The 27,024-nt window shown below is 46.9% G+C and overlaps 1 protein-coding gene across 2 annotated transcripts in view; it reads right to left on the bottom strand.

Annotated features, from left to right (window-relative positions):
• SSPN (sarcospan) overlaps nt 1-24,311 on the bottom strand; it is a 32,453-nt gene extending 8,142 nt beyond the window's left edge. The window contains exon 1 of one of the 2 annotated variants that reach the window (XM_077266871.1): nt 24,073-24,311. In XM_077266871.1, coding sequence (XP_077122986.1) covers nt 24,073-24,096 — 24 coding nt within the window. In that variant the 5' untranslated portion in view covers nt 24,097-24,311. Of the gene's footprint in view, nt 1-9,071; nt 9,744-24,072 lie in introns of those variants that run through there. The other variant, XM_077266870.1, reaches the window with a different exon arrangement.
• Between the last annotated feature and the right edge of the window lie 2,713 nt (nt 24,312-27,024).

The following is a 27,024-nucleotide window of genomic DNA, read 5'->3' as shown; positions in this document are numbered from 1 at the left end:
TGGGGCCATTATACGGTATGCATGCCGTCATTATACAGTATGGAGCGTCATGTGTGTTCATTATACAGTATGGAGCGTCATGTGTGGCAATTATACAGTATGGGGCATCATGTGCGGTCATTATACAGTATGGAGCGTCATGTGTGGCAATTATACAGTATGGGGCATCATGTGCGGTCATTATACAGTATGGAGCATCATGTGCGGTCATTATACAGTATGGAGCATCATGTGCGGTCATTATACAGTATGGAGCATCATGTGCGGTCATTATACAGTATGGAGCATCATGTGCGGCCATTATACAGTATGGAGCATCATGTGCGGTCATTATACAGTATGGAGCGTCATGTGTGGCCATTATACAGTATGGAGCATCATGTGTGGTCATTATACGGTCTGGAGCATCATGTGCAGTCATTATGCAGTATGGAGCATCATGTGCGGCCATTATACGGTATGGGGCATCATGTGCGGTCATTATACAGTATGGAGCATCATGTGCGGTCATTATACAGTATGGAGCATCATGTGCGGTCATTATACAGTATGGAGCATCATGTGCGGTCATTATACAGTATGGAGCGTCATGTGCGGCCATTATACAGTATGGAGCGTCATGTGTGGCCATTATACAGTATGGAGCGTCATGTGTGGCCATTATACAGTATGGAGCGTCATGTGTGGCCATTATACAGTATGGAGCGTCATGTGCGGTCATTATACAGTATGGAGCACTGTGTGGCCATATTTTTTTGTTTATAACTATTGTATATGAAACAGTGTGATCAGCAGTGCTAAATGGGTGTAGTTGGGACGTGGATATGGGTGTGACTAATTATGAATGGGTGTGGTCAGAGGCGTGGCCTAAAATTTGCCGCGGCGCGCTTCGCGCGCCGCTAACTTTGTCCCTCTTTCCCATCTTCAAAAGTTGGGAGGTATGCATAATACAGTCTGCATGCCATGTAGTGCCCTCACCACTATACCCCATCACTAACACCCTCAGTACCTTCACATCATCAGCCCCTCTGAAATTCCCTCTATAGTGCCCCTATAACAGCGCTGACCACAGTGCCCCCAGAATTATCTCCATATCTACATGAGGTGAGAGCCTAAGGGGGAAATCCTGCCCAGAATATGTGGCCTGGCAAGGCAGAACCCCAGACTTTGAAAATCAGGTAAGAGGGACATGTACTGTGGCGAGGGCATTCCTTTTCGTATGACCATACAGAAATAGAGACCCTAGTGAAGCCCCTCAGTGTTCCCACTCTTTACAATACCACTTACATGAACCGTCTATAGTATGATGCCTCCCCACACAAAATATTGCACACTCAGTGTACCTACACAGTATAGTGTCTCCCTCAGTGCCCCCACACAGTGTAATGCCCCTCAGTGCCCCTACATAGTATAATGCTACCTCCGTGCCCCTGTATAGTATAGTGTCCCCTCAGTGCCCCCACACAGTATAATGCCCCCTCAGTGCCCCTACATAGTATAGTATCACCTCAGTGCTCCCGCACAGTATAATGCCCCCTCAGTTCCCATAAACAGTATAATGCTCACTCCGTGCCCCTACATAGTATAGTGTCCCCTCAGTGCCCCCGCACAGTAAAATGCCCCCTCAGGGTCCCTACACAGTATAATGCCCCCTCAGTGCCCCTACACAGTATAATGCTCCCTCAGTGCCCCTACACAGTATAATGCCCCCTCAGTGCCCCCTCAGTGCCCCCACACAGTATAATGCCTCCTCAGTGCCCTTGCACAGTATAATGCCCCCTCAGTGCCCCTACATAGTATAGTGTCCCCTCAGTGCCCCCGCACAGTATAATGCCCCCTCAGTGCTCTTACGCAGTATAATGCCCTCTCAGTGCCCCTACATAGTATAATGCCCTCTCAGTTCCCCCACACAGTATAATGCACCCTCAGTGCCCTTACACAGTATAATGCCCCCTTAGTGCCCCTACTTAGTGCTCCTACTTAGTATAGTGTCCCCTCAGTGCCCCCGCACAGTATAATGCTCCCTCAGTGCCCTTACACAGTATAATGCCCCCTCAGTGCCCCTACATGGTATAATGTCCCCCAGTGCTCCTACACAATATATTCTTCCCTCTGTACCTTCCACACAATATAATGCCCCCTTGGTACCTCGACAAAGTATAATCTACCCATACAATATATTCCCCTTTAGTGCCTCCCACACAGTATAATGCCCCCTCAGAACCTTCACTAAGTATAATGTCCCCAAACAATAAATTTTCCCCTTTGTGCCTCTCACACAGTATAATGACCCTTCACGGCTTCTCACACAGTATCATGTCACTATACAGTATAATGCCTTCCTTCAAACAGTATGATGTCTCCACAGTGCCCCAAACATTATGATGCCCCCACAGTTCATCTAATACAATATGATGCCACCACAGTTTTTCTCATACAGTATAATGCCTCCACTGTTCCCCTCATACAGTATGATGCCCCCACAGTTCCCCTCATACAGTATGATGCCCCACTATTCCCCTCATACAGTATAATGCCCCCACTGTTCCCCTCATACAATATGATGCCCCCACAGTTCCCCTCACACAGTTCGATGCCCCCACAGTTCCCCTCACACAGTATTATGCTCCCACAGTTCCCCTCATACAGTTTGATGCTTCCACAGTTCCCCTCATACAGTATGATGCTCCCACAGTTCTCCTCCTACAGTTTGATGCTCCCACAGTTCCCCTCATACATTTTGATGCTTCCACAGTTCCCATCATACAATATGATGCCCCCACTGTTCCCCTCACACAGTTCGATGCCCCCACAGTTCCCCTCATACACTATAATGCCCCCACAGTTCCCCCATACACTATAATGCCCCCACTGTTCCCCTCATACAGTATGATGCTCCCACAGTTCCCCTCATACAGTATGATGCTCCCACAGCTCCCCTCATACAGTATGATGCTCCCACAGTTCCCCTCATACAGTATGATGCTCCCACAGCTCCCCTCATACAGTATGATGCTCCCACAGTTCCCCTCATACAGTATGATGCTCCCACAGCTCCCCTCATACACTATAATGCCCCCACTGTTCCCCTCATACAGTATGATGCTCCCACAGTTTACATCATACAGTACAATGCCCCCACTGTTCCCCTCATACAGTATGATGCTTCCAGTTTCCCTCATACAGTACATTGCCCCCACTGTTCCCCTCATACAGTATGATGCCCCCACAGTTCCCCTCATACAGTACAATGCTCCCATAGTTCCCCTCATACAATATGATGCTCCCACAGTTCCCCTCATACAGTATGATGCCCCCACAGCTCCCCTCATACACTATAATGCCCCCACTGTTCCCCTCATACAGTATTATGCCCCCACTGTTCCCCTCATACACTATAATGCCCCCACAGTTCCCCCATACACTATAATGCCCCCACTGTTCCCCTCATACAGTATGATGCTCCCACAGTTCCCCTCATACAGTATGATGCTCCCACAGCTCCCCTCATACAGTATGATGCTCCCACAGCTCCCCTCATACAGTATGATGCTCCCACAGTTCCCCTCATACAGTATGATGCTCCCACAGCTCCCCTCATACAGTATGATGCTCCCACAGTTCCCCTCATACAGTATGATGCTCCCACAGCTCCCCTCATACACTATAATGCCCCCACTGTTCCCCTCATACAGTATGATGCTCCCACAGTTTACATCATACAGTACAATGCCCCCACTGTTCCCCTCATACAGTATGATGCTTCCAGTTTCCCTCATAAAGTACATTGCCCCCACTGTTCCCCTCATACAGTATGATGCCCCCACAGTTCCCCTCATACAGTACAATGCTCCCATAGTTCCCCTCATACAATATGATGCTCCCACAGTTCCCCTCATACAGTATGATGCCCCCACAGCTCCCCTCATACACTATAATGCCCCCACTGTTCCCCTCATAAAGTATTATGCCCCCACTGTTCCCGTCATACAGTATTATGCCCCCACTGTTCCCCTCATACAGTATGATGCCTACACGCGCACCAACTTGGTGGAATATCCCGCTGGAACCAAGATAGCTGGAGGCACTGTGTGCCAGTGTGAGCAGGGGACATATGGACTATTGACCACAGGTCATTTTGGCATCATGGCGGGGGCAACTGGGAGTCGCCCGAGTACATCATATGACAGGTACCAGGATGTTTTCCCAGCTCAGTATGTGTATGTGAGCATTGAGAATTTCATGTAAAATCCGTGTCATGTGCAGCCCGTCATAAGCTCAACCTCACGCACCAAGAGTCTCATTCCCTATTCATCCTGCAAAAACAGATATTCTACAGGCGGCGGGTTATGTCCCCCGGAGCGCGATGTGCGGGGTGTAAACAGCGGCCGAGAGCTCGGTAAATGTGCAAAGATATTCGCAGTCATACACAAAATGGAGTGGAAATCAGTATGTCTGGTAAATATCCCTGTCACACCGGCCGCCGCGCTCAGGACCTGATTACATAAGCCGCAGCCGCATCTCCTCAGCGGAATGAAAAAATTACAGGGTGCACTAACTTTTGCAACCAATTATTTCCCCTTTTTTCCCTTTCTTTTTGCTCCTACAAATCTAAAAGTAAAGTCTGTGTAGTCTGATGCCACAGTGTGAAGGCCTAAATGGATGCCCCACCGGGAACGTGCCACGTAAATGCCACTGACAGTGGTATCGGAGTGATTACACAGCGAGGATCAGAGCTGATCCCTGATGTCGGAGGAAGCTGTTGTAACCTGACGGAAATATTTAAAGGGGCTAGTCCCCCTCCAATAATTATGACCTTCTTTTTGCACGATAGGAGATGAATTTATGATTTCAAAGAAATAAAAGAAAATTAATTGCAAAAGTATACATACCCTTACTCCTAGATACGTATGGGCCATGTCATGTCTTACATATATTGGGGTTTTTTTGTTGTTGTTTTTTCTATTTTTGGACTTTTTTATGCACCTGATTTTATAAGAGGAAATTCTGCGAAAAATACTAAAAACAATTAAAAAAATCACACGGGGAAGTAACTGAATGTTTTCCTTTCCTAGATAGAAAGTCCCCTCCTCCTACTCACTAATTTTCCCATCTGTCTGCACAGCTCACGAGAAAGAATACAGGATCCTACCTGTTCGAACAATCTAGTTTAACCACAAACTAAAATTGGATCCAGAAAAGGTCAGAAAACTTCTGATGACAGATCTCGCAGTTGTATGAGTCAGTACTTAGTACTCTGAGTGCACAGAGGTGTTCTGTTGTTAATAGACCTGGAGTCTGGCTGGCTCAGTAACGCATCAGTGACCTTTGTGCAGCGTAGACATGTGCTGCTATTTGGAAACCATCAACAAGAAGGCCAATACTGCTGCAAACCCCTCCTTATGGACTAAACGTATTAATGATGAATGGATGAGTCTCCATAGTCTTCGATATCACAGAATTGATGGAGGCATCTATCTCATCTGCCTCCTTTGGGGTAGAGGAGAACACAAAAACATCAAAGTGTGATCATTATGCACTCAAAATACTAAAATGTCACCTAACAAGAATAACAGATCCATCAACAGAAACTTGCTGTTAGTATCCATGAAAAAAATGTAAAAAATAAAATTGACTAAAGATACTATAGATGGTGGATTTTACAATCACCTCTACTAAATAGATACTGTACCTACCAAGAAAAATGGATCTGTCAACAGAAGTTTGTTGGTAGTTTCTGTATTAAAAAATATATATATGGAAAGAAAATACTACGTACACGGTGTATTTTGCTTTCATCATTATAAACTCAAAATACAAAATAGACACTCGCTATGAATGAAAGATCCATCAACAGAAGCTTGTGGTCAGTTTTCATTTAAAAAAAAAATTAGCAAGATGGAATGAAGATATTATATAGGTACTGGTCACCGGATTTTACTTCCACTGATAGTTCAAAGTACTATATAGACAGCTACTTAGAATGATGGATCTGTCAACAGAAACTTCTTGTTAGTTTCCATGTATGTGTGTATATATATATATATATATATATATATATATATATATATATATATATATATATATATAACTAAAATGCTAACAAATAGGATGAAGATACTATATAGATACTTTATTTTACTTTCCCCACTTAGAACTTAAAGTATTAAATAACCACCTACTAAGAGTAATGGATCCGTCAACAGAAGTTTGTTGTTAGCTACCATATAAAAAAAGCATTAATATGAAGAAAGTGAAGAAAAGATACTATATAGATGCTGGAGCCTATTTTCACCTGGAGCCTATTATGCAAAGTTCAATATAAATACCTACCAAGAATGATGGATCCGTCAACAGAAGCTTGTTGTTAGTAACCAATTTTTTTTAACTTTTAAAGAAAAGTACCCAAAAAATTGACTAAACGGAATGAAAATACTATACAGGCACTGGATTTTACTTTTACCATTGTTTACTCAAACTACTAAAGAGATGCCTACTAAGAACAATGGATCTGTCAACAGTAGCTTGTTGCTAGCAGCCATGTAAAAAAAAATGGAATGAAGATACTATATACAGCTCATGGATTTTACTTTCACCATTATGAGCTGAAAATATTACGTAGACACCCACAAAGATTCACGAACGGAAGCTTTCAGTTAGTATCTACTTAAAAAAAATCACCGAAAAAGGCAACTAAGATATTATATACATACATGGTGGATTTTACTTTTGTCACGCACTTTAAAAACGAAGCAGACACCTACTAGGATCCATAAACAGAAGCTTGTTGTTAATTTCCCCATTAACAAATAAAAAAAAAGCTAAAAAAAAAACGCAAGAAGGATCCTACATAGATGCTGGATTTTACTTTTGCCATAATGCACTCAAACTACTAAATAGACACCTACAAACAATGAAAGATCTGTCAACAGCAGCTGCTTGTTTGTTTCTATGTAATAAAAAAAAACTAAACTAAAAAAAAAATGAAATGAAGATATCGATTGGATTCTGGATTTTACTTTTGCCATAATGCACTTAAAGTACAAAATAGACATCGTCTAAGAATAATGGATCCGTCAACAGCAGCTTGTTAGTTTCTATGTAAAAAAAAAAAAAAAAAACATGCAAAAAATTAAATGAAGATACCGATTGGATGCTGGATTTTACTTTTGCCATAAAGCACTCAAAGTATGAAATAGACATCGTCTAAGAATAATGGATCCGTCAACAGCAGTTCGTTGTTAGTTTCCATGTAAAAAAAATACATTAAAAAAATGCAATAAAAATACAACAAGCACTTTGAGAAGTTAAGGGACATGTGTTCCCACCAATTATCTTCTAAGGAGGCCACGAATCCCAATGATTTCTCAGCTTCCCATAACTAAGCTCTTTACATAAAGTGACCTAAAAATTGTGATCATTGGATCTGTGACGCCCTCGGAACGTAAAATACTTAGACTCCATCCGTCACCACAAAGAGGGTCTTTCTATAAAGCCTGAGCTCAGTAACATTATCCTGGTTATTTTTAGTGGCACAATACATGGTAACAATTACTATTGCATCTGTGCCTTTTCTTTTAAAGTTTTTGGTGTTTTTTTTACTGATTTGGATTCCGCCTAATTCTTCTATTTTAGCATTTTGCGCCGTTTTTAGGATTATTTTATGTGTTTTTTGTTCACTATTGTGGACGTAGGTTTTTATTTTGCAGATATTTTCGGTTCCAATGATTCATCGATTGCAAATTTTCAACAAGTCGCAAACATTTTGTACAAATGTTATCCAGTCCCCTCGTGGAGCGATTTTACGTTCGCCTGAAATTTTTTCAGCAAATTTTGTAACATTTTAGCAATCTTTTTTTTAGCTAAAATAAATACAAAAATAAAGGCGTTTATTTTTTTTGACTTGGTGCAAAGTTTATGAAAAGCGTTCGTCATTTAAAAAAATTGGCGTAAAAATAAAAACAATTACCAAAAAGACAAAAAAAAGTGTCCCCCAACTTATCATTTTTAGTAGCACTTTTTCTGATGTTTTTTGCACCAAAGTCATCAAAATGGAGCACGTGGTTTATAAATTTTGTGAAAAAGAAAAAATCTATTTATTTCAGGGTTTTTTTTTTGGGGGGGGGGTTTATTTCTGTTTTTAACCTTTTTTTACTTTTGCAAGTTTGGTTAAAATGTTGTAAAAAATTGCGACAAATTTTGAGGAGCAAAATAAGGTCACTTGCGAGGAGTAGGGGACATTTGCGCCAAATTTTTCAACTTAGAAAAGTCATGAATAATTAATCGGGAGATGAAAACCTCTCGAAAACCTAAACTGCTCCTACGGTAGTGAACTGAAAAACAAAAGTAAAAAAAGCTGATCGCATGAAAAATTGCAAATGACTAGATGAACACGGCACAAAAACAAAACAAAGAATCTTGTCAAAAACAGACGCAAATGTAATAATAAATCAGGGCCGAAAAGTGACAATAAAAAAAAAAAACAAAACACAAATGATGAATCAAGACTTGACGCAACGGTGACAAACCCTCAGCTGTGACAAGTACCAGGTCTGTACAGGTTTTTCAGGATGTAAAGTCGTCTGTTTCCATTCACTGACAGCAAGCAGAGCTTTAGAAAATGCATTGAATGGCAAAGGGATCAGAGAACAGGGAGAACAGTTTCTTAGCTTTTGTCTGTTTCGCGGAAACCAATATGGCTGACAGCGCCTCAACGTGACAATTTTTACTCAGCTTTCCCAGACTCCTGAACGTCAGACCAGTCTGGTTAGATAGCAACAAACCCTGGATGGGAGCGGCCATATTGGCCGTCATCCAAAATTTTGATCTAATCAAAAAAAATGTACGAGAATTTTTTCTTTTTTACGTCCCGTAACGTTTGTAGAGGATTATTAACTCATTCCTTTCCGGATCTTTCGAGTGAACTCGGACCCTGACACGGGCTCAGTGCTTCTTTTATTTTTTTTTTTTTTTTTAGCCTCCACCTGTTCCAGATCTTAATAAAGGGTTACCGCATGCTGAACCTACCCTCCCCCCCCAAAAAAATAGCGCCCGTCGTCCCGTTTGCTTACAATGATGCCGGCCCAGTGTGGGGTGTCTCTGACTAGTAACGAAGAGCAGTTTACGGCCATTATGATTGCCACCGCTGTGATTGACACGCCGAGGGTCAGCTGGAGCAAAGCCACCAGGAGCGGGAAGCGGCAGCCGCAGCAGGTCTGCGAATCGTCCTTCCACCCGGGCTTCTCGTCCTTTTTTGTCTTCTTCTTTTTGTCTCCTCCGGCCTTGTTCTCTTGGGGCGTCTCCGATGTCCCCTTAGCCATTTGATCGCGGTCCCTCGGCTGGCTCTTCTCCTCCGCTCTCATACTGCTGCGCTCGCTCACGCCGGGCGGTTCCTTTCTGCGATGGCCGGGGATCCTGGTATTTGGAAATGGCCGGCTTGGACTAATATGGAAGGCATTTGGAACAGATTCTCGAAAGCCCTCGAATGCCTCATGGAGGCCGCAGTCAAGATGGGGGGGCTTCGAGGGGATACCAGACTGCCAACCTGAGGGGCAAGGACTCGTGTAGGATGGCGAGACAAGGCGAGGTGTAGGGAGGGGGTGATTTTTTTTTTCTTTTTCGTGACAAACAGGGCTTAAATATTTTAGTAGGCCCTAGGAGCTATTCCCATGAAGCTGCGCGCCCCAGGCTCTTTCGGTCAGTCGAGTACTCACGCAGAGAGGAGAGTGACAGCCCCGGCAGCACAAATCTCACATAATAATGACACCGAAACGCGTCGCTCTCCGTGAACCAACAACGATATGACTAGATAGCCCCGGATTATCCCACACAGTGACATTACCTAATTATTAGGGTTTGTTTACCCCTCACAGATCGCCCCGTGGCAACCGGACGCGTTTCACGAGAAATTCCAGGATTAGCTCCGTTTACTTGAACTAATCCGTTTAAGGCGAACCGGCGCCTGAACGTGTAAACGGGCCCTTATATGAGGCGTTCAAGCCAAGAACCGCGCGGTTTACCTCACACGGCCAGTTAAGCGCTAATTTGTGGCAAACCGCATCGTCCGAGGCAGTGAGAGATTGTTTATGGTGTTTTTTATTACGTTACATCACTATTTATTCACGTTTAACAGACGCTGTAAAGGAAAACCGGAATGCAACGGCCCTCATTGTTATCAGAAATGGTCTCTTAGTAAAAACTGTCTGTGTTTCCCATAGCAACCAATCACAGCGCAGCTTTCATTTTAACAGAGCCGTTTAAGAAATGAAAGCTGAGCTCTGATTGGTTGCTGTCCTGCTATTGGACCATTTCTATTTTCAAGATTTTTGACCTAAGAAATGCAGTAAAAAAATAAGATTAAAAAAAAAAACTGTCTGTCCTGGGGTGTGTGTAAGAAAATGAATTCTGACCCCAGATCATATCCCCTAAACTAATACAGACCAGACCCCTAAACTAATACAGACCCATAAATAATACAGACCCCAGACCAGACCCCTAAACCAATACAGACCAGACCCCTAAACTAATACAGACCCCAGACCAGACCCCTAAACTAATACAGAACCCAGACCAGACCCCTAAACTAATACAGACCCCAAAATAATACAGACCCCAGACCATACCCCTAAACTAATAGACCCTAAACAAATACAGACCAGACACCCTAAACTAATACAGACCCCTAAATAATACAGACCCCAGACCAGACCCCTAAACTAACACAGACCCCAGACACCTAAACTAATACAGACCCCTAAATAAAACAGACCCCAGACCAGACCCCTAAACTAACACAGACCCCAAACACCTAAACTAATACAGACCCCAAAATAATACAGACCCCAGACCATACCCCTAAACTAATAGACCCCTAAACAAATACAGACCAGACACCCTAAACTAATACAGACCCCTAAATAATACAGACCCCAGACCAGACCCCTAAACTAATACTGACCCCAGACACCAAAACTAATACAGACCCCTAAATAATACAGACCCCAGACCAGACCCCTAAACTAACACAGACCCCAGACACCTAAACTAATACAGACCCCTAAATAATACAGACCCCAGACCAGACCCCTAAACTAATACTGACCCCAGACACCTAAACTAATACAGACCCCTAAATAATACAGACCCCAGACCAGACCCCTAAACTAATACAGACCCCAAAATAATACAGACCCCAGACCATACCCCTAAACTAATAGACCCTAAACAAATACAGACCAGACACCCTAAACTAATACAGACCCCTAAATAATACAGACCCCAGACCAGACCCCTAAACTAATACTGACCCCAGACACCAAAACTAATACAGACCCCTAAATAATACAGACCCCAGACCATACCCCTAAACTAATAGACCCCTAAACAAATACAGACCAGACACCCTAAACTAATACAGACCCCTAACTAATACAGACCCCAGACCAGACCCCTAAACTAATACTGACCCCAGACACCAAAACTAATACAGACCCCTAAATAATACAGACCCTAGACCAGACCCCTAAACTAACACAGACCCCAGACACCTAAACTAATACAGACCCCTAAATAATACAGACCCCAGACCAGACCCCTAAACTAATACTGACCCCAGACACCTAAACTAATACAGACCTCTAAATAATACAGACCCCAGACCAGACCCCTAAACTAATAGACTCCTAAACAAATACAGACCAGACACCCTAAACTAATACAGACCCCTAAATAATACAGACCCCAGACCAGACCCCTAAACTAACACAGACCCCAGACACCTAAACTAATACAGACCCCTAAATAAAACAGACCCCAGACCAGACCCCTAAACTAACACAGACCCCAAACACCTAAACTAATACAGACCCCAAAATAATACAGACCCCAGACCATACCCCTAAACTAATAGACCCCTAAACAAATACAGACCAGACACCCTAAACTAATACAGACCCCTAAATAATACAGACCCCAGACCAGACCCCTAAACTAATACTGACCCCAGACACCAAAACTAATACAGACCCCTAAATAATACAGACCCCAGACCATACCCCTAAACTAATAGACCCCTAAACAAATACAGACCAGACACCCTAAACTAATACAGACCCCTAACTAATACAGACCCCAGACCAGACCCCTAAACTAATACTGACCCCAGACACCAAAACTAATACAGACCCCTAAATAATACAGACCCTAGACCAGACCCCTAAACTAACACAGACCCCAGACACCTAAACTAATACAGACCCCTAAATAATACAGACCCCAGACCAGACCCCTAAACTAATACTGACCCCAGACACCTAAACTAATACAGACCTCTAAATAATACAGACCCCAGACCAGACCCCTAAACTAATAGACTCCTAAACAAATACAGACCAGACACCCTAAACTAATACAGACCCCTAAATAATACAGACCCCAGACCAGACCCCTAAACTAACACAGACCCCAGACACCTAAACTAATACAGACCCCTAAATAATACAGACCCCAGACCAGACCCCTAAACAAATACTGACCCCAGACACCTAAGCACATGCAGACCCCAGAATCAGGGATGGACACACCATAGGTGCATGTTGTGCCCAGGAGGTCAGGGGGCACTAACAATCCACAGCAGATGGAATTGTGCATTATGATGAGATATTGGCCCTCGGGGGCCCGGTGGTGCTGTGAGTGCGGAGCCCACTGTGTGGCGCGTACCATCGGCCTCAGATTACCCTGTGACATAGGCACATCACACTGACAGGGGAGCGGTATTTAATGCCGGCGTTTATCGTCGCCCGGGGGCTGCCGGCGGGGGACACACAATCCTGCCCCAAATACATCGCTGTCACTCAGCCACTGATTGGCGCAGTCGGATGGTGAGTGCGGGCGTGAAGGGGTTACTGCGGTGATTACCAGTGTGAAATGATCAGGAAATATAGGAAATGACTGAGAGACAAATCCACAGCTCCAAGGAAATGTCCAGTGCGGCCCACGGGGGACGACGCCGGGAGTGGGTGGGAAGCTATACATATATAACGACCCCGCGGCTCCCCCAAATAATCAGAGGTCAGAAGAATACACAAGTCCTCCAGATACAAGGACGGACAACCTGTACTCTGTGCTGCTGCGAGACCTCCTACAAGATCAGCACACTCCTTCTGAAATACTCTGTGCTGCTGTGAGATTTCCTACAAGATCAGCACACCCCTCCTGAAATCCTCTGTGCTGCTGTGAGACTTCCTACAAGATCAGCAGATTCAGCCTGAAATACTCTGTGCTGCTGTGAGACCTCCTACAAGATCAGCACACTCCTTCTAAAATACTCTGTGCTGCGGTGAGATTTCCTACAAGATCAGCACATTCCTCTCCTGAAATCCTCTGTGCTGCTGTGAGATCTCCTTTAAGATAAGCACATTCCTCCTGAAATGCTCTGTGCTGCTGTGAGACCTCCTACAAGATCAGCACACTCCTCTCCTGAAATGCTCTGTGCTGCTGTGAGACCTCCTACAAGATCAGCACACTCCTCTCCTGAAATCCTCTGTGCTGCTGTGAGACCTCCTACAAGATCAGCATATTCCTCTCCTGAAATGCTCTGTGCTGCTGTGAGACCGCCTACAAGATCAGCACACTCCTTCTGAAATACTCTGTGCTGCTGTGAGATTTCCTACAAGATCAGCACATTCCTCTCCTGAAATCCTCTGTGCTGCTGTGAGACCTCCTACAAGATCAGCATATTCCTCTCCTGAAATGCTCGCGGCTGCTGTGAGATTTCCTATAAGATCAGCACACTCCTCTCCTGAAATCCTCTGTGCTGCTTTGAGACCGCCTACAAGATCAGCATATTCCTCTCCTGAAATGCTCTGTGCTGCTGTGAGACCGCCTACAAGATCAGCACACTCCTTCTGAAATACTCTGTGCTGCTGTGAGATTTCCTACAAGATCAGCACATTCCTCTCCTGAAATCCTCTGTGCTGCTGTGAGACCTCCTACAAGATCAGCATATTCCTCTCCTGAAATGCTCTGTGCTGCTGTGAGATTTCCTACAAGATCAGCACACTCCTCTCCTGAAATGCTCTGTGCTGCTGTGAGACCTCCTACAAGATCAGCACATTACTCTCCTGAAATGCTCTGTGCTGCTGTGAGATTTCCTACAAGATCAGTGCATTCCTCCTGAAATGCTCTGTGCTGCTGTGGGACCTATTACAAGATCAGAAGGATCTTCTTCTGAAATGCTCTGTGCTGCTGTGAGACCTACAAGATCTGCAGATTCCTACTGAAATGCTCTGTGCTGCTGTGAGACCTCCTATAAGATCAGCACATTCCTCCTGAAATGCTCTGTGCTTCTGTGAGACCTCCTATAAGATCAGCACACTCCTCCTGAAATGCTCTGTGCTGCTGTGGGACCTTCTGTAAGATCAGCAGATTCCTCCTGAAATGCTCTCTGTGCTGCTGTGAGACCTCCTATAAGATCAGCACATTCCTCCTGAAATGCTCTGTGCTGCTGTGAGACCTCCTACAAGATCAGCACACTCCTCTCCTGAAATGTTCTGTGCTGCTGTGAGACCTCCTTTAAGATCAGCCCATTCCTCCTGAAATGCTCTGTGCTGCTGTGAGACTTCCTATAAGATCAGCACACTCCTCTCCTGAAATGCTCTGTGCTGCTGTGAGACCTCCTACAAGATCAGCACACTCCTCTCCTGAAATGCTCTGTGCTGCTGTGAGACCCCCTACAAGATCAGCACACTCCTCTCCTGAAATGCTCTGTGCTGCTGTGAGACCTCCTACAAGATCAGCACACTCCTCTCCTGAAATGCTCTGTGCTGCTGTGAGACCCCCTACAAGATCAGCACACTCCTCTCCTGAAATGCTCTGTGCTGCTGTGAGACCCCCTACAAGATCAGCACACTCCTCTCCTGAAATGCTCTGTGCTGCTTTGATATCTCCTAAGATCAGCACACTCCTCCTGAAATGCTCTGTGCTGCTGTGAGGCCTCCTATAAGATCAGCCAACTACTGTGCTGAAATTTGGTTTGTTTCTTGCACTAAAATATAAATGTGTTGGCTTTACAGCAGCCACCTGGCATCATTTATCGTGATCATCACGCAGACCATGAAAATCCCAATCTCTGAAGCTTCTGTGATGAGTGATGATATGACTTTGAGACCCAGGTTGAAGCAAAGGCTGTGAGGTTGGTGTTGAGCACTCCCACCAAGGAAGGGTCACCTCGGAGGTCTCGTTCTAGATCCGTGCTCTTGTGTGGCCTCCACTTAGCAGCTAAGGTTCCGTTTGGCTCAGACATTTCACCTTTGCAGCATTGCCCCTTACTGGTGACCTCTTGGCTACAACACATTCTTCTGCTCCTAGATGTCTACAGGGATTGTAGGATTGTGCCCAACTTTCATGCCTTGGAGTTACCAAAGGTGGTGGCTTTACATCATAGCAGCTGCCACCTGGCATCATAAATGGTGCCCTCAGGATTGTCCACACACCATTTATAATCCATGAAGCTTCTGATGAAGCAGGGACATTTTGTGGTTCGATTTTGGTTCCAGCAATGAAGGATGTGCAATTTTTAGTACTATTGTCTCCTTGATGTCCTAGTCTGCTTTAGTTTTTGTTTGTCTTGGACACCTTCAGCACTAGAACCTGACTTAAAGTTGGTGGCTTTAGATCACTCTAGCTACCACCTAGTATCACACATGGTGCCCTCAAGGTCGTCCACATCTGTTTGACCATGTAAACCCAATCTATGGAGCTTCAGGTCATATGTTGGTGTTGAGGTCTATCTCCAAGGATGTGTAATTTTTTTTCATTCCATATAGTAACTTTCAAGCCTTGAAATCACTAAAGTTGGTGGCTTTAGATCACTCTAGCTACCACCTGGTATCATACATGGAGTCTTCTTAGTCGTCTACATCTGTTTGGCCATGGAAACCCAATCTATGGAGCTTCAGGTCCTATGTTGATGTTGAGGTCTACCTCCAAGTATGTGTGATTTTTTTCATCCCAAATAGTAACTTTCAAGCCCTGGAATCACTAAAGGTGGTGGCTTTAGATCACTCTAGCTACCACCTGGCATCATACATGGTGTCCTCATAGTCGTCTACATCTGTTTGGCCATGGTAACCCAATCTATGGAGCTTCAGGTCAGATGTTGGTGTTGAGTTCTACCTCCAAGTATGTGTGATTTTTTTCATCCCATATAGTAACTTTCAAGCCCCGGAATCACTAAAGGTGGTGGCTTTAGATCACTCTAGCTACCACCTGGCATGATACATGGTGTCCTCATGGTTGTCTACATCTGTTTGGCCATGTAAACCCAATCTATGAAGATTCTGATGGCCAATCCGTTTGACTAGTTTACTTTCAGGGACAAGTCATTCCTGGGTATTGATCTTCTTCACCTAGAATGGGTGATTTTTGCATCCCAAGCCGTAATTTTCAAGCTGTGGAATCACTTAAGGTGGTGGCTTTACACCACCGTAACTTCCTCCTGGCATCAAACATGGTGCACTCTACATCGATTTGGCAGTGGAAACCTAATCCCTGAAGGTTCTGATGAGAAGATCTTGTAGTCCCATCTTGTTGAGCGGCAGGTCATACCTTGGTGTTGAGTTCTACCACCAAGGACGGGTGATTTTTTCCATCACATGTGGTAACTTTCAAACACGGAGCTCACTAAAGACAGTGACTTTCTATCATTGCAGCAGCCACCTGGCACCATACATGGTGCTCTCAGGATTGTCTTTGCCTGGAGCATCCATCCATTGAGTCTCTTGGTTCTTGTGATGGTAACTGGATGTTGGTCACTTCATAAAGAACGTGTTCCTCCTGGTCTCCATCCATGCGTGCTCCATACCAGCCAGGATACAGCCGCCATCGCCGACGCTCAGGACTATAAATGATAAACTGTCGTGAGCTGATGAAATGGAAAAACTGCTGAATTAATCAAAATTTCTGATTAAAATCCACCGAGACAGAAGCCCCTTTAATTCTATGAAGTGTGATCCTCAGAGGATTTTAGCAGAAGCCCCCCGGGGGCACAAATCAAGTCAATGTTTTCATTAATTCAGCAATTTCTTTATTTCGAGCTGCTGGAAAAAGCCAGAAACAGAGATGCGTCTGTCAAGGAGATGATAACAGTCGTTCTTGAGAACTTCAGAAGGAAAGTGTCAACCATCTTAGGATCTTTATGGCTGATTTTGAGCTTTGTGTTCCAGTCACCTCCAAAGCTGCTTCCAAAATGAGGCAACATATTTCTGGACCAGGGACAGGTTTTTTGTGTCCCCATATGGACAAGGGTCTTAATTTCCCACCAGTTAATTCTTTAGTAAGCCCCTTAATGTATCAGAAAGTTTAAAATCCACTTACATAGGGGGTTGAAAACTTATGCAACTCCCTCCAAAATCACTCTAGGGTCACCAAATGTGAATGTCCACCTTACCCGCTGGTAACACACTCTCACGTCAACTCTCTCCATGCCCTTTTTTAGGCAAATGTGACTTTTCGGCCAATGTATTGCTCATACGACTTCCTGGTTCCGTTTCATATGGGGTAAAAATAAAATCTGATTCACTCTTTGTTTACTCTCGGAAAACCACGAGACGCCCGGTTTAGTTCCTAAAAACGAGCGATGCCCTTAGACTAGACCGGCCCATGACCCAGAAGTAGGAGAGGAATTGGATTTCACTACCCATTTTGAGTCAAAACATGGAAGTGATGCAGCCGTGTGGGAAGGTGACCATGAAGGGATGTGTGACCGAGCATGGCAGCGATCACCACGCACGAGGGACTGACTGAACATGACTGCCGCGTTTCTTGGTAGTGTAATGTCGCGAAGCGCTGACCTATCACGTCTCACCAATATGGGACTAATTCCAATTAATCGTCTCTGTTCCTCAAGAAGTTGCGCAAGATGAAGTAAGTGAAGTTAACCTTTTCTATAAAAAAAAAATATCAGCACTTAGATTTATGAACAAAAATGACCAACTACAGCTTCCAAATGCACAAACTGACCTGTGGGTGCTTAAACTTTTGCAAACAACTCTATTTTTTACATTTCATGAAATACATATATATTATTACCAACCTTTGTCTCTCTTTCTGTCTCTCCCCGAAGTCAATAATTTATTAAAATAATAATAGAAATGTATTATAAGATTAATAGAGGATCAAATACTTTTACAAACAGCCATATCATGTCTTAAAGTAGACTTTTCACTTGCCATGAATATGTAATTTTTTTTAACCTGATGTAAATGCCGCTGTTCTCCTGAATCCGGCGATGTTTTTCTTTTGTTTCTGCGCCTCTCCGTTCCTGAGATATAGCCCCCTCTTCTCTGCATTTAATCTAGAGCTGCAGCTAAGCGGGGGAGGTCCTCAATCTTCTTGAGAGCCACACCCAGTTGGTAAAAAGAGTAGATTTCTGCACAGGAAATAGAGTAGAGTAGGATGCTATACACAGGGGAAATGAGGCCGGATGGTATATACTGGTGACAATGGGGCCGAATGTTATACGTTGGGGAAATGGGGCCGGAGGTTGTACACCGGGTGAAACAGGGCCGGATGTTATACGCTGGGGGGGAAATGGGGCCGGATGTTATACACTGGGGGGGGGGAATGGGGCCGGATGTTATACACTGGGGGGAAATGGGGCCGGATGTTATACACTAGTCTGGGGGGAAATGAGGCCAGATGTTATACACTGGGGGGAAATGGAGCCGGATGTTATACACTGGGGGAAATGGGGCCGGATGTTACACACTGGGAGGAAATGGGGCCGTGTGTTATACACTGGGAGAAAATGGGGTTGTATGTTATACACTGAGGGGGAATGGGGCTGGATGTTATACACTGGGGGGAAATGGGGCCGGATATTATACACTAGTCTGGGGGGAAATGAGGCCAGATGTTATACACTGGGGGGAAATGGGGCCAGATGTTACACACTGGGGGAAAATGGGGTCGTGTGTTATACACTGGGAGAAAATGGGGTCGTATGTTATACACTGAGGGGGAATGGGGCCGGGTGTTATACACTGGGGGGAAATGGGGCCGGATGTTATACACTGGGGGGAAGTGGGGCCAGATGTTATACACTGGGGGAAATGGGGCCGGATGTTATACACTGGGGGGAAATGGTGCTGGACCTTATATACTGGGGGAGAATGGGGCCAGATGTTATACACTGGGGGGAAATGGGGCCGGATGTTATACACTGGGGGGAAATGGGGCCGGATATTATACACTAGGGGAAAATGGGGTCGGATTTTATACACCGAGGGAAATGGGGCCGGATGTTATACACCGAGGGGAAATAGGGCCGGATGTTATTTAGGGGTCACTCTGGGTATAAGTAATTTCTGGGGGGCAACATATAGGGGGCAATATTCACTTATGAGGGGGTACTGGGGACATCTTACCCTTTAAAAAGGCACACAAAAGTTTTCTATCATTTCAAGGTTAGAAAGGCTAGCGACCCCTGGTATATGGTATCAAATATTAAACTTAACCATTGTTCCTCTTTCTACACATATGACAGTAGGGGTGCCAATACTTTTGAAAACGAGCGTTTTTAATTGTTTTTTTCAAGATTTTACCACCTGCATTTGAAACGTGACATTATAGACTTTTTCCGTTTCAATTACACACTAAAAACCCTCTAATAATAATGATGGGGTGACTCTATGTGCCCACGTGTGTGACCCCAGTGTCTCCGCCCGTAGTCGGGGCACACAGAGCCCTGTTTACTACGAGGACTTTATGCGGACGCAGCGGGGCTGATTTGTTTCCTTTTCTCTAAACATTTCCCTCCCGCCTTTGCCCGAAACGCGCTGGAACGAGGCCTGAATCCATCCCGGCGCAGCTGGAGGCCTGACAGAAGATCGGCCGAGATAATGAGCCAAAGCCGCTCTAATGTGCCGTCCTCATTCACCAGCAACATGTCACTGGTCCCGCGCATTCAGTCAGCTGGAATATAGGATGCAGCAACCTGGATTCCTATTAATGGCCGCCATCCAAAAACCTGAGGCGACTACGAAAACCTTGGCTGCTGCAGAAACTCTTGGGACGACAGGCTTTTGCTCGGTCTTTCCAGCTGTAAACGGCACGTAACGCCGCCATATGACTGACTCCGTGTCAGTCTTCACTGTCATTCTCGCATTCTACTCCTGAACCAGGAGGATCAGGATGAATCTATTTATAGAAAGGTGAATGTCTCCTGATACATTTCATACATTCCGGCGTGGAGAATATGGAGGCAGCGTCATTTTCAGCTTTTTTGTGCACAAAGATATTCCCCACCACCCCCTCGCTGTGAGTCCCAAATTAAATTAGGGGTCAGGTCGGGGTGTGAATATATTTGGGGGTTTGATATTCACATAGGGATCTGATATGAATGGAGGGGGTCTAAAAGGGTCTGGGATCTGATATTAATGTGGGGGAATAACTTATGACTTTGAAAGACAAGAATAAAGTACACCCCTAATCCTGCCTAGTACTTGTTGTGCGCCAACATAGAGATAGTGCACCATAGTGTTCTCTCCCACTATGATACCCCTTCATTGCCTCTATACAGAACGATGCCCCTACGGCACCTTTCCACACTGTATGAAGCCCTGCCATGCCTCGTCACATAGCACAGTGCCCCCACATAGTAATACAGAGTATAGTTCCACCATAGTCCCCACACACAGTATGATGTCCCCATAGCAGCACCCACACACAGTATGATGTCCCCAGAGCACCCACACACAGTATGATGTCCCCAGAGCACCCACACACAGTATGATGCCCTCATAGCCCTCATACCCCACACACAGTATGATGCCCAAATAGTGCCCCCAACACATTTTTAAACCCCTTCCATGTGTCTCACACAAAGTATGATGCTTCACAGTGCCCACAAACAGTATGACACCCGATTGTGCCCACACACAGTATAATGCCCCATAGCGCGCACACACAGTATAATGCCCCCACAGTGCCCCCACACAGTATAATACCCTCAAAGTGCCCACTCACAGTATGATGTCTCCATAGCCCCCACACACAGTATGATACCCCATAGCCCCCACACACAGTATGATGTCCCCATAGCAGCAACCACACACAGTATGATGTCTCCATAGCACCCACACACAGTATGATGCCCCCATAGCCCCCACACACAGTATGATGTCTCCATAGTCCTCACATACAGTATGATGTCTCCATAGTCCCCACACACAGTATGATGCCCCCATAGGCCCCACACACAGTATGATGTCTTCATAGCCCCCACACACAGTATGATGACTCCATAGCCCCCACACAGTATGATGTCTCCATAGCCCCCACACACAGTATGATGTCTCCATAGCCCCCACACAGTATGATGTCTCCATAGTCCCCACACACAGTACGATGTCTCCATAGTCCCCACACAGTATGATGTCCCCATATCCCCCACACACAGTATGATGTCTCCATAGTCCCCACACAGTATGATGTCTCCATATCCCCCACACACAGTATGATGTCTCCATAGTCCCCACACACAGTACGATGTCTCCATAGTCCCCACACAGTATGATGTCTCAATAGTCCCCACACAGTATGATGTCCCCATAGCCCCCACACACAGTATGATGTCTTCATAGCCCCCACACACAGTATGATGTCTCCATAGCCCCCCACACAGTATGATGTCTCCATAGCCCCCACACACAGTATGATGTCTCCATAGTCCCCACACAGTATGACGCCCAAATAGTGCCCCCAACACATTTTTAAACCCCTTCCATGTGTCTCACACACAGTATGATGCTTCCACTGTGCCCCTCATAGCCAAATCTCCCTCAAATTGCCTAAAAAGCCACTCTTGCGGCTCGGTGCAGCAGACATGTCCTAGTGGTATTATCGCGCCTCCTGCACCATGAGAAGCTTGCACAGGTCGGATGGTGGAGCGGGAGCTGATGGCTTCCTGCTGGGTGATTGTATTTGTCTGTATCTGCTTCCCAAAGACACAGATACAGATGAACCCGAGATGTACTTCCGACCTCCCAGGACAGATACAGGTGAACCCGGGACGTACTCCTGACCTCCCGGGACAGATACATACAGGTGAACCCGGGATGTACTCCCGACCTCCCGGGACAGACATACAGGTGAACCCGGGACGTACTCCTGACCTCCCGGGACAGGTACAGGTGAACCCGGGATGTACTCCCGACCTCCCGGGACTGACAGATACAGGTGAACCTGGGACGTACTCTTGACCTCCCGGGACAGCCAGATACAGGTGAACTGGGGACGTACTCCCGACCTCCCAGGGCAGACAGATATAGGTGAACCAAGGAAGTACTCCCGACCTCCCAGGACAGATACACTTGAACCTGGGACGTAATCCCGACCTCCCAGGACAGACAGTTACATGTGAACCCGGGACGTACTCCCTACCTCCCGGGACAGACAGGTATAGGTGAACCCAGGACATACTCCCGGGACTGACAGATACAGGTGAACCCGGGTCGTACTCCCGACTTCCTGGGACAGACAAATACAGGTGAACCTGGGATGCACTCCCGACCTCCTGGGACAGACAGATACAGGTGAACCCGGGACGTACTCCCAACCTTCCGGGACGGACAGATACAGGTGAACCGGGGACATACTGCCGACCTCCTGAGACAGACAGATGCAGGTGAACCCGGGACATAATCCCGACCTCCCGGAACAGACAGATACAGGTGAACCCAGGACATACTCCTGAACTCCCTAGACAGACAAATACAGGTGAACCCGGACGTACTCCCGACCTTCCGGGACGGACAGATACAGGTGAACCGGGGACGTACTGCCAATCTCCTGAGACAGACAGATACTGGTGAACCCGGGACATAATCCCGACCTCCCTGGACAGACAGATACAGGTGAACCCAGGACGTACTCCTGAACTCCCTAGACAGACAGATACAGGTGAACCGTGGATGTACTCCCGACTTCCTGGGACAGACAAATACAGGTGAACCTGGGATGCACTCCCGACCTCCTGGGACAGACAGATACAGGTGAACCCGGGACGTACTCTCGACCTTCCGGGACGGACAGATACAGGTGAACCGGGGACGTACTGCCAATCTCCTGAGACAGACAGATACTGGTGAACCCGGGACATAATCCCGACCTCCCTGGACAGACAGATACAGGTGAACCCAGGACGTACTCCTGAACTCCCTAGACAGACAGATACAGGTGAACCGTGGATGTACTCCCGACTTCCTGGGACAGACAAATACAGGTGAACCTGGGATGCACTCCCGACCTCCTGGGACGGACAGATACAGGTGAACCCGGGACGTACTCTCGACCTTCCGGGACGGACAGATACAGGTGAAGCGGGGACGTACTCCCGACCTCCTGGGACAGATAGATACAGGTGAACCCGGGACATAATCCTGACCTCCCGGAACAGACAGATACAGGTGAACCCAGGACATACTCCTGAACTCCCTAGACAGACAAATACAGGTGAACCGGGGATGTACTCCCGACTTCCTGGGACAGACAGATACAGGTGATTCCGGAACATACTTTCGACCTCCCGGGACAGCGGTACAGCTTCCCAAATCTAGGTTTATGGTCTGGGGTCCATCATTTGCCACATTACAGAGGGCCCCACCACATGAGGATCACGTGATTCTGCGCTCGTAATGATATTACCACTTTTCTAATCCAATGGTAAAGGTGAATGCGTGGAGTAATGGAAGAGGCGTTCGGATTGCGCTCGGATGGCATTGGCGGACCCTGCGGCCGCGTCTGGTTTACGCAGGGATTAAACGGGGTGTAAGGTGACAGGTGCGCGGAGGATGTGTGCCGGGCCTACCGGGCGCACTCATTACCAGACACCGAGGAGAAGCACGCTCTGCTCAGATGGAGGGGGGACGGGACAGGAGGGGACTGATTAATGGCTGCACCAGGGGGCTCCTTTATTGTTGGCTGATCATTACAGGAGAGACAGGCGGGTGGGAAGCGCCCATTATCCATCTGGGGGACCCTGAGACCCCTGATCACCGCCATCATGATAATTACTGATCTTAGGCGGCTTCCATACATCCTTCTCTCTCTTTCTGGATATAGATGATATTTCGGAGTAGTCGGTGACTTTTCGCTCCATGGTAACCCATCCCCCCAGGTTTCTCATGCCCACTGTGGTGCCGGTTCTGCTCGCGGATGTGATTGATGATCTATTTGTAGTCCGGTACCCGGCGCGCTTCATGTTTGACGCCCGGCGCGGTTTTGGCTGTTTATATGTCAGACTTCTACTTTCCCTCAATTTCTGCGACGTCCTACTGTGAGCGACTGCCGGCTGTGATCTTTAAATGACCCCTCTCTGATCTATTCTGAAACAGGGCCCCCTCCAGAAACGTGCGGGTCCATGCTGTGCGGAGCGTCTCCGCTCGCCAGGCGTCGGGATGAGGCTGAACCGGCTCATTGGCGGCACACATGTTACCGCTTGCTGTTAAATGTGACGAATCAACCAAGGTTTTCATTAGTCTACGACCGTCTGACATCGAGACCAAGAGATTTGTCGTCAACTTTATTTTGTGCCGTTTTCCTGCGGCCCGAGGTGTGAAACCCTTCCCACGTGAAAAAAACACTCTACATCCATCTCCATAGTAAGGAAAGGGTGTAGATGAATAGATAGTTACACTTAAAGGGCGACTCCATCAGGTGTCCATCAATCTGGTGAAAATCCTTCACCAGGAAATCATGCCTATGAGAATAGGAGCATCCAGACAAAATACCAGAAACCAGGGGCGTCCACTTTGTCTTATGTTCTCTTTCCGGCCCGGACCTCCATGAAGACCTCTTCCACCCATGACTTGTCTTTCTGGGCAAACTCCCCATCCTGCTCCAACAACCTATGTCACTACGAGTGCCTCCCACCCAGTAATAGTGCCCCACTCAGTGCCTCCCACCTAGTAATAGTGCCCCACTCAGTGCCTCCCACCTAGTAATAGTGCCCCACTCAGTGCCTCCCCCTAGTAATAGTGCCCCACTCAGTGCCTCCCCCCTAGTAATAGTGCCCCACTCAGTGCCTCCCACCTAGTAATAGTGCCCCTCTCAGTGCCTCCCCCTAGTAATAGTGCCCCACTCAGTGCCTCCCCCTAGTAATAGTGCCCCACTCAGTGCCTCCCACCTAGTAATAGTGCCCCACTCAGTGCCTCCCTCTAGTAATAGTGCCTCACTCAGTGCCTCCCACCTAGTAATAGTGCCCCACTCAGTGCCTCCCTCTAGTAATAGTGCCTCACTCAGTGCCTCCCACCTAGTAATAGTGCCTTCCACCTAGTAATAGTGCCCCACTCAGTGCCTCCCCCTAGTAATAGTGCCCCACTCAGTGCCTCCCACCTAGTAATAGTGCCCCACTCAGTGCCTCCCCCTAGTAATAGTGCCCCACTCAGTGTCTCCCACCTAGTAATAGTGCCCCACTCAGTGCCTCCCCCTAGTAATAGTGCCTCACTCAGTGCCTCCCACCTAGTAATAGTGCCTCACTCAGTGCCTCCCACCTAGTAATAGTGCCTTCCACCTAGTAATAGTGCCCCACTCAGTGGCTCCTACCCAGTAATAGTGCCCCACTCAGTGCCTCCCACCCAGTAATAGTGCCCCACTCAGTGCCTCCCACCTAGTAATAGTGCCCCACTCAGTGCCTCCCCCTAGTAATAGTGCCTCACTCGGTGCCTCCCACCTAGTAATAGTGCCTCACTCAGTGCCTCACACCTAGTAATAGTGCCTCACTCAGTGCCTCCCACCTAGTAATAGTGCCTCACTCAGTGCCTCCCACCTAGTAATAGTGCCTCACTCAGTGCCTCCCCCTAGTAATAGTGCCTCCTACCTAGTAATAGTGCCCCACTCAGTGCCTCCCACCTAGTAATGGTGCCCCACTCAGTGCCTCCCTCAGTGCCTCCCCCTAGTAATAGTGCCCCACTCAGTGCCTCCCACCTAGTAATAGTGCCCCACTCAGTGCCTCCCACCTAGTAATAGTGCCTCACTCAGTGCCTCCCACCGAGTAATAGTGCCCCACTCAGTGCCTCCCCCCTAGTAATAGTGCCCCACTCAGTGCCTCCCACCTAGTAATAGTGCCCCTCTCAGTGCCTCCCCCTAGTAATAGTGCCTCACTCAGTGCCTCCCACCTAGTAATAGTGCCCCACTCAGTGCCTCCCCCTAGCAATAGTGCCTCACTCAGTGCCTCTCACCCAATAATAGTGCCTCACTCAGTGCCTCCCACCCAGTAATAGTGCCCCACTCAGTGCCTCCCCACATAGTAATAGTGCCCCACTCAGTGCCTCCCTCTAGTAATAGTGCCTCACTCAGTGCCTCCCACCTAGTAATAGTGCCCCACTCAGTGCCTCCCTCTAGTAATAGTGCCTCACTCAGTGCCTCCCACCTAGTAATAGTGCCTTCCACCTAGTAATAGTGCCCCACTCAGTGCCTCCCCCTAGTAATAGTGCCCCACTCAGTGCCTCCCACCTAGTAATAGTGCCCCACTCAGTGCCTCCCCCTAGTAATAGTGCCCCACTCAGTGTCTCCCACCTAGTAATAGTGCCCCACTCAGTGCCTCCCCCTAGTAATAGTGCCTCACTCAGTGCCTCCCACCTACTAATAGTGCCTCACTCAGTGCCTCCCACCTAGTAATAGTGCCTTCCACCTAGTAATAGTGCCCCACTCAGTGGCTCCTACCCAGTAATAGTGCCCCACTCAGTGCCTCCCACCCAGTAATAGTGCCCCACTCAGTGCCTCCCACCTAGTAATAGTGCCCCACTCAGTGCCTCCCCCTAGTAATAGTGCCTCACTCGGTGCCTCCCACCTAGTAATAGTGCCTCACTCAGTGCCTCACACCTAGTAATAGTGCCTCACTCAGTGCCTCCCACCTAGTAATAGTGCCTCACTCAGTGCCTCCCACCTAGTAATAGTGCCTCACTCAGTGCCTCCCCCTAGTAATAGTGCCTCCTACCTAGTAATAGTGCCCCACTCAGTGCCTCC

This window comes from Ranitomeya variabilis, chromosome 5 (genome assembly GCF_051348905.1).
Source record: "Ranitomeya variabilis isolate aRanVar5 chromosome 5, aRanVar5.hap1, whole genome shotgun sequence".
Taxonomy (NCBI): domain Eukaryota; kingdom Metazoa; phylum Chordata; class Amphibia; order Anura; family Dendrobatidae; genus Ranitomeya; species Ranitomeya variabilis.
The sequence above is the reverse complement of the archived record's forward strand: the minus strand, read 5'-3'. Positions and strand labels throughout refer to the sequence as shown.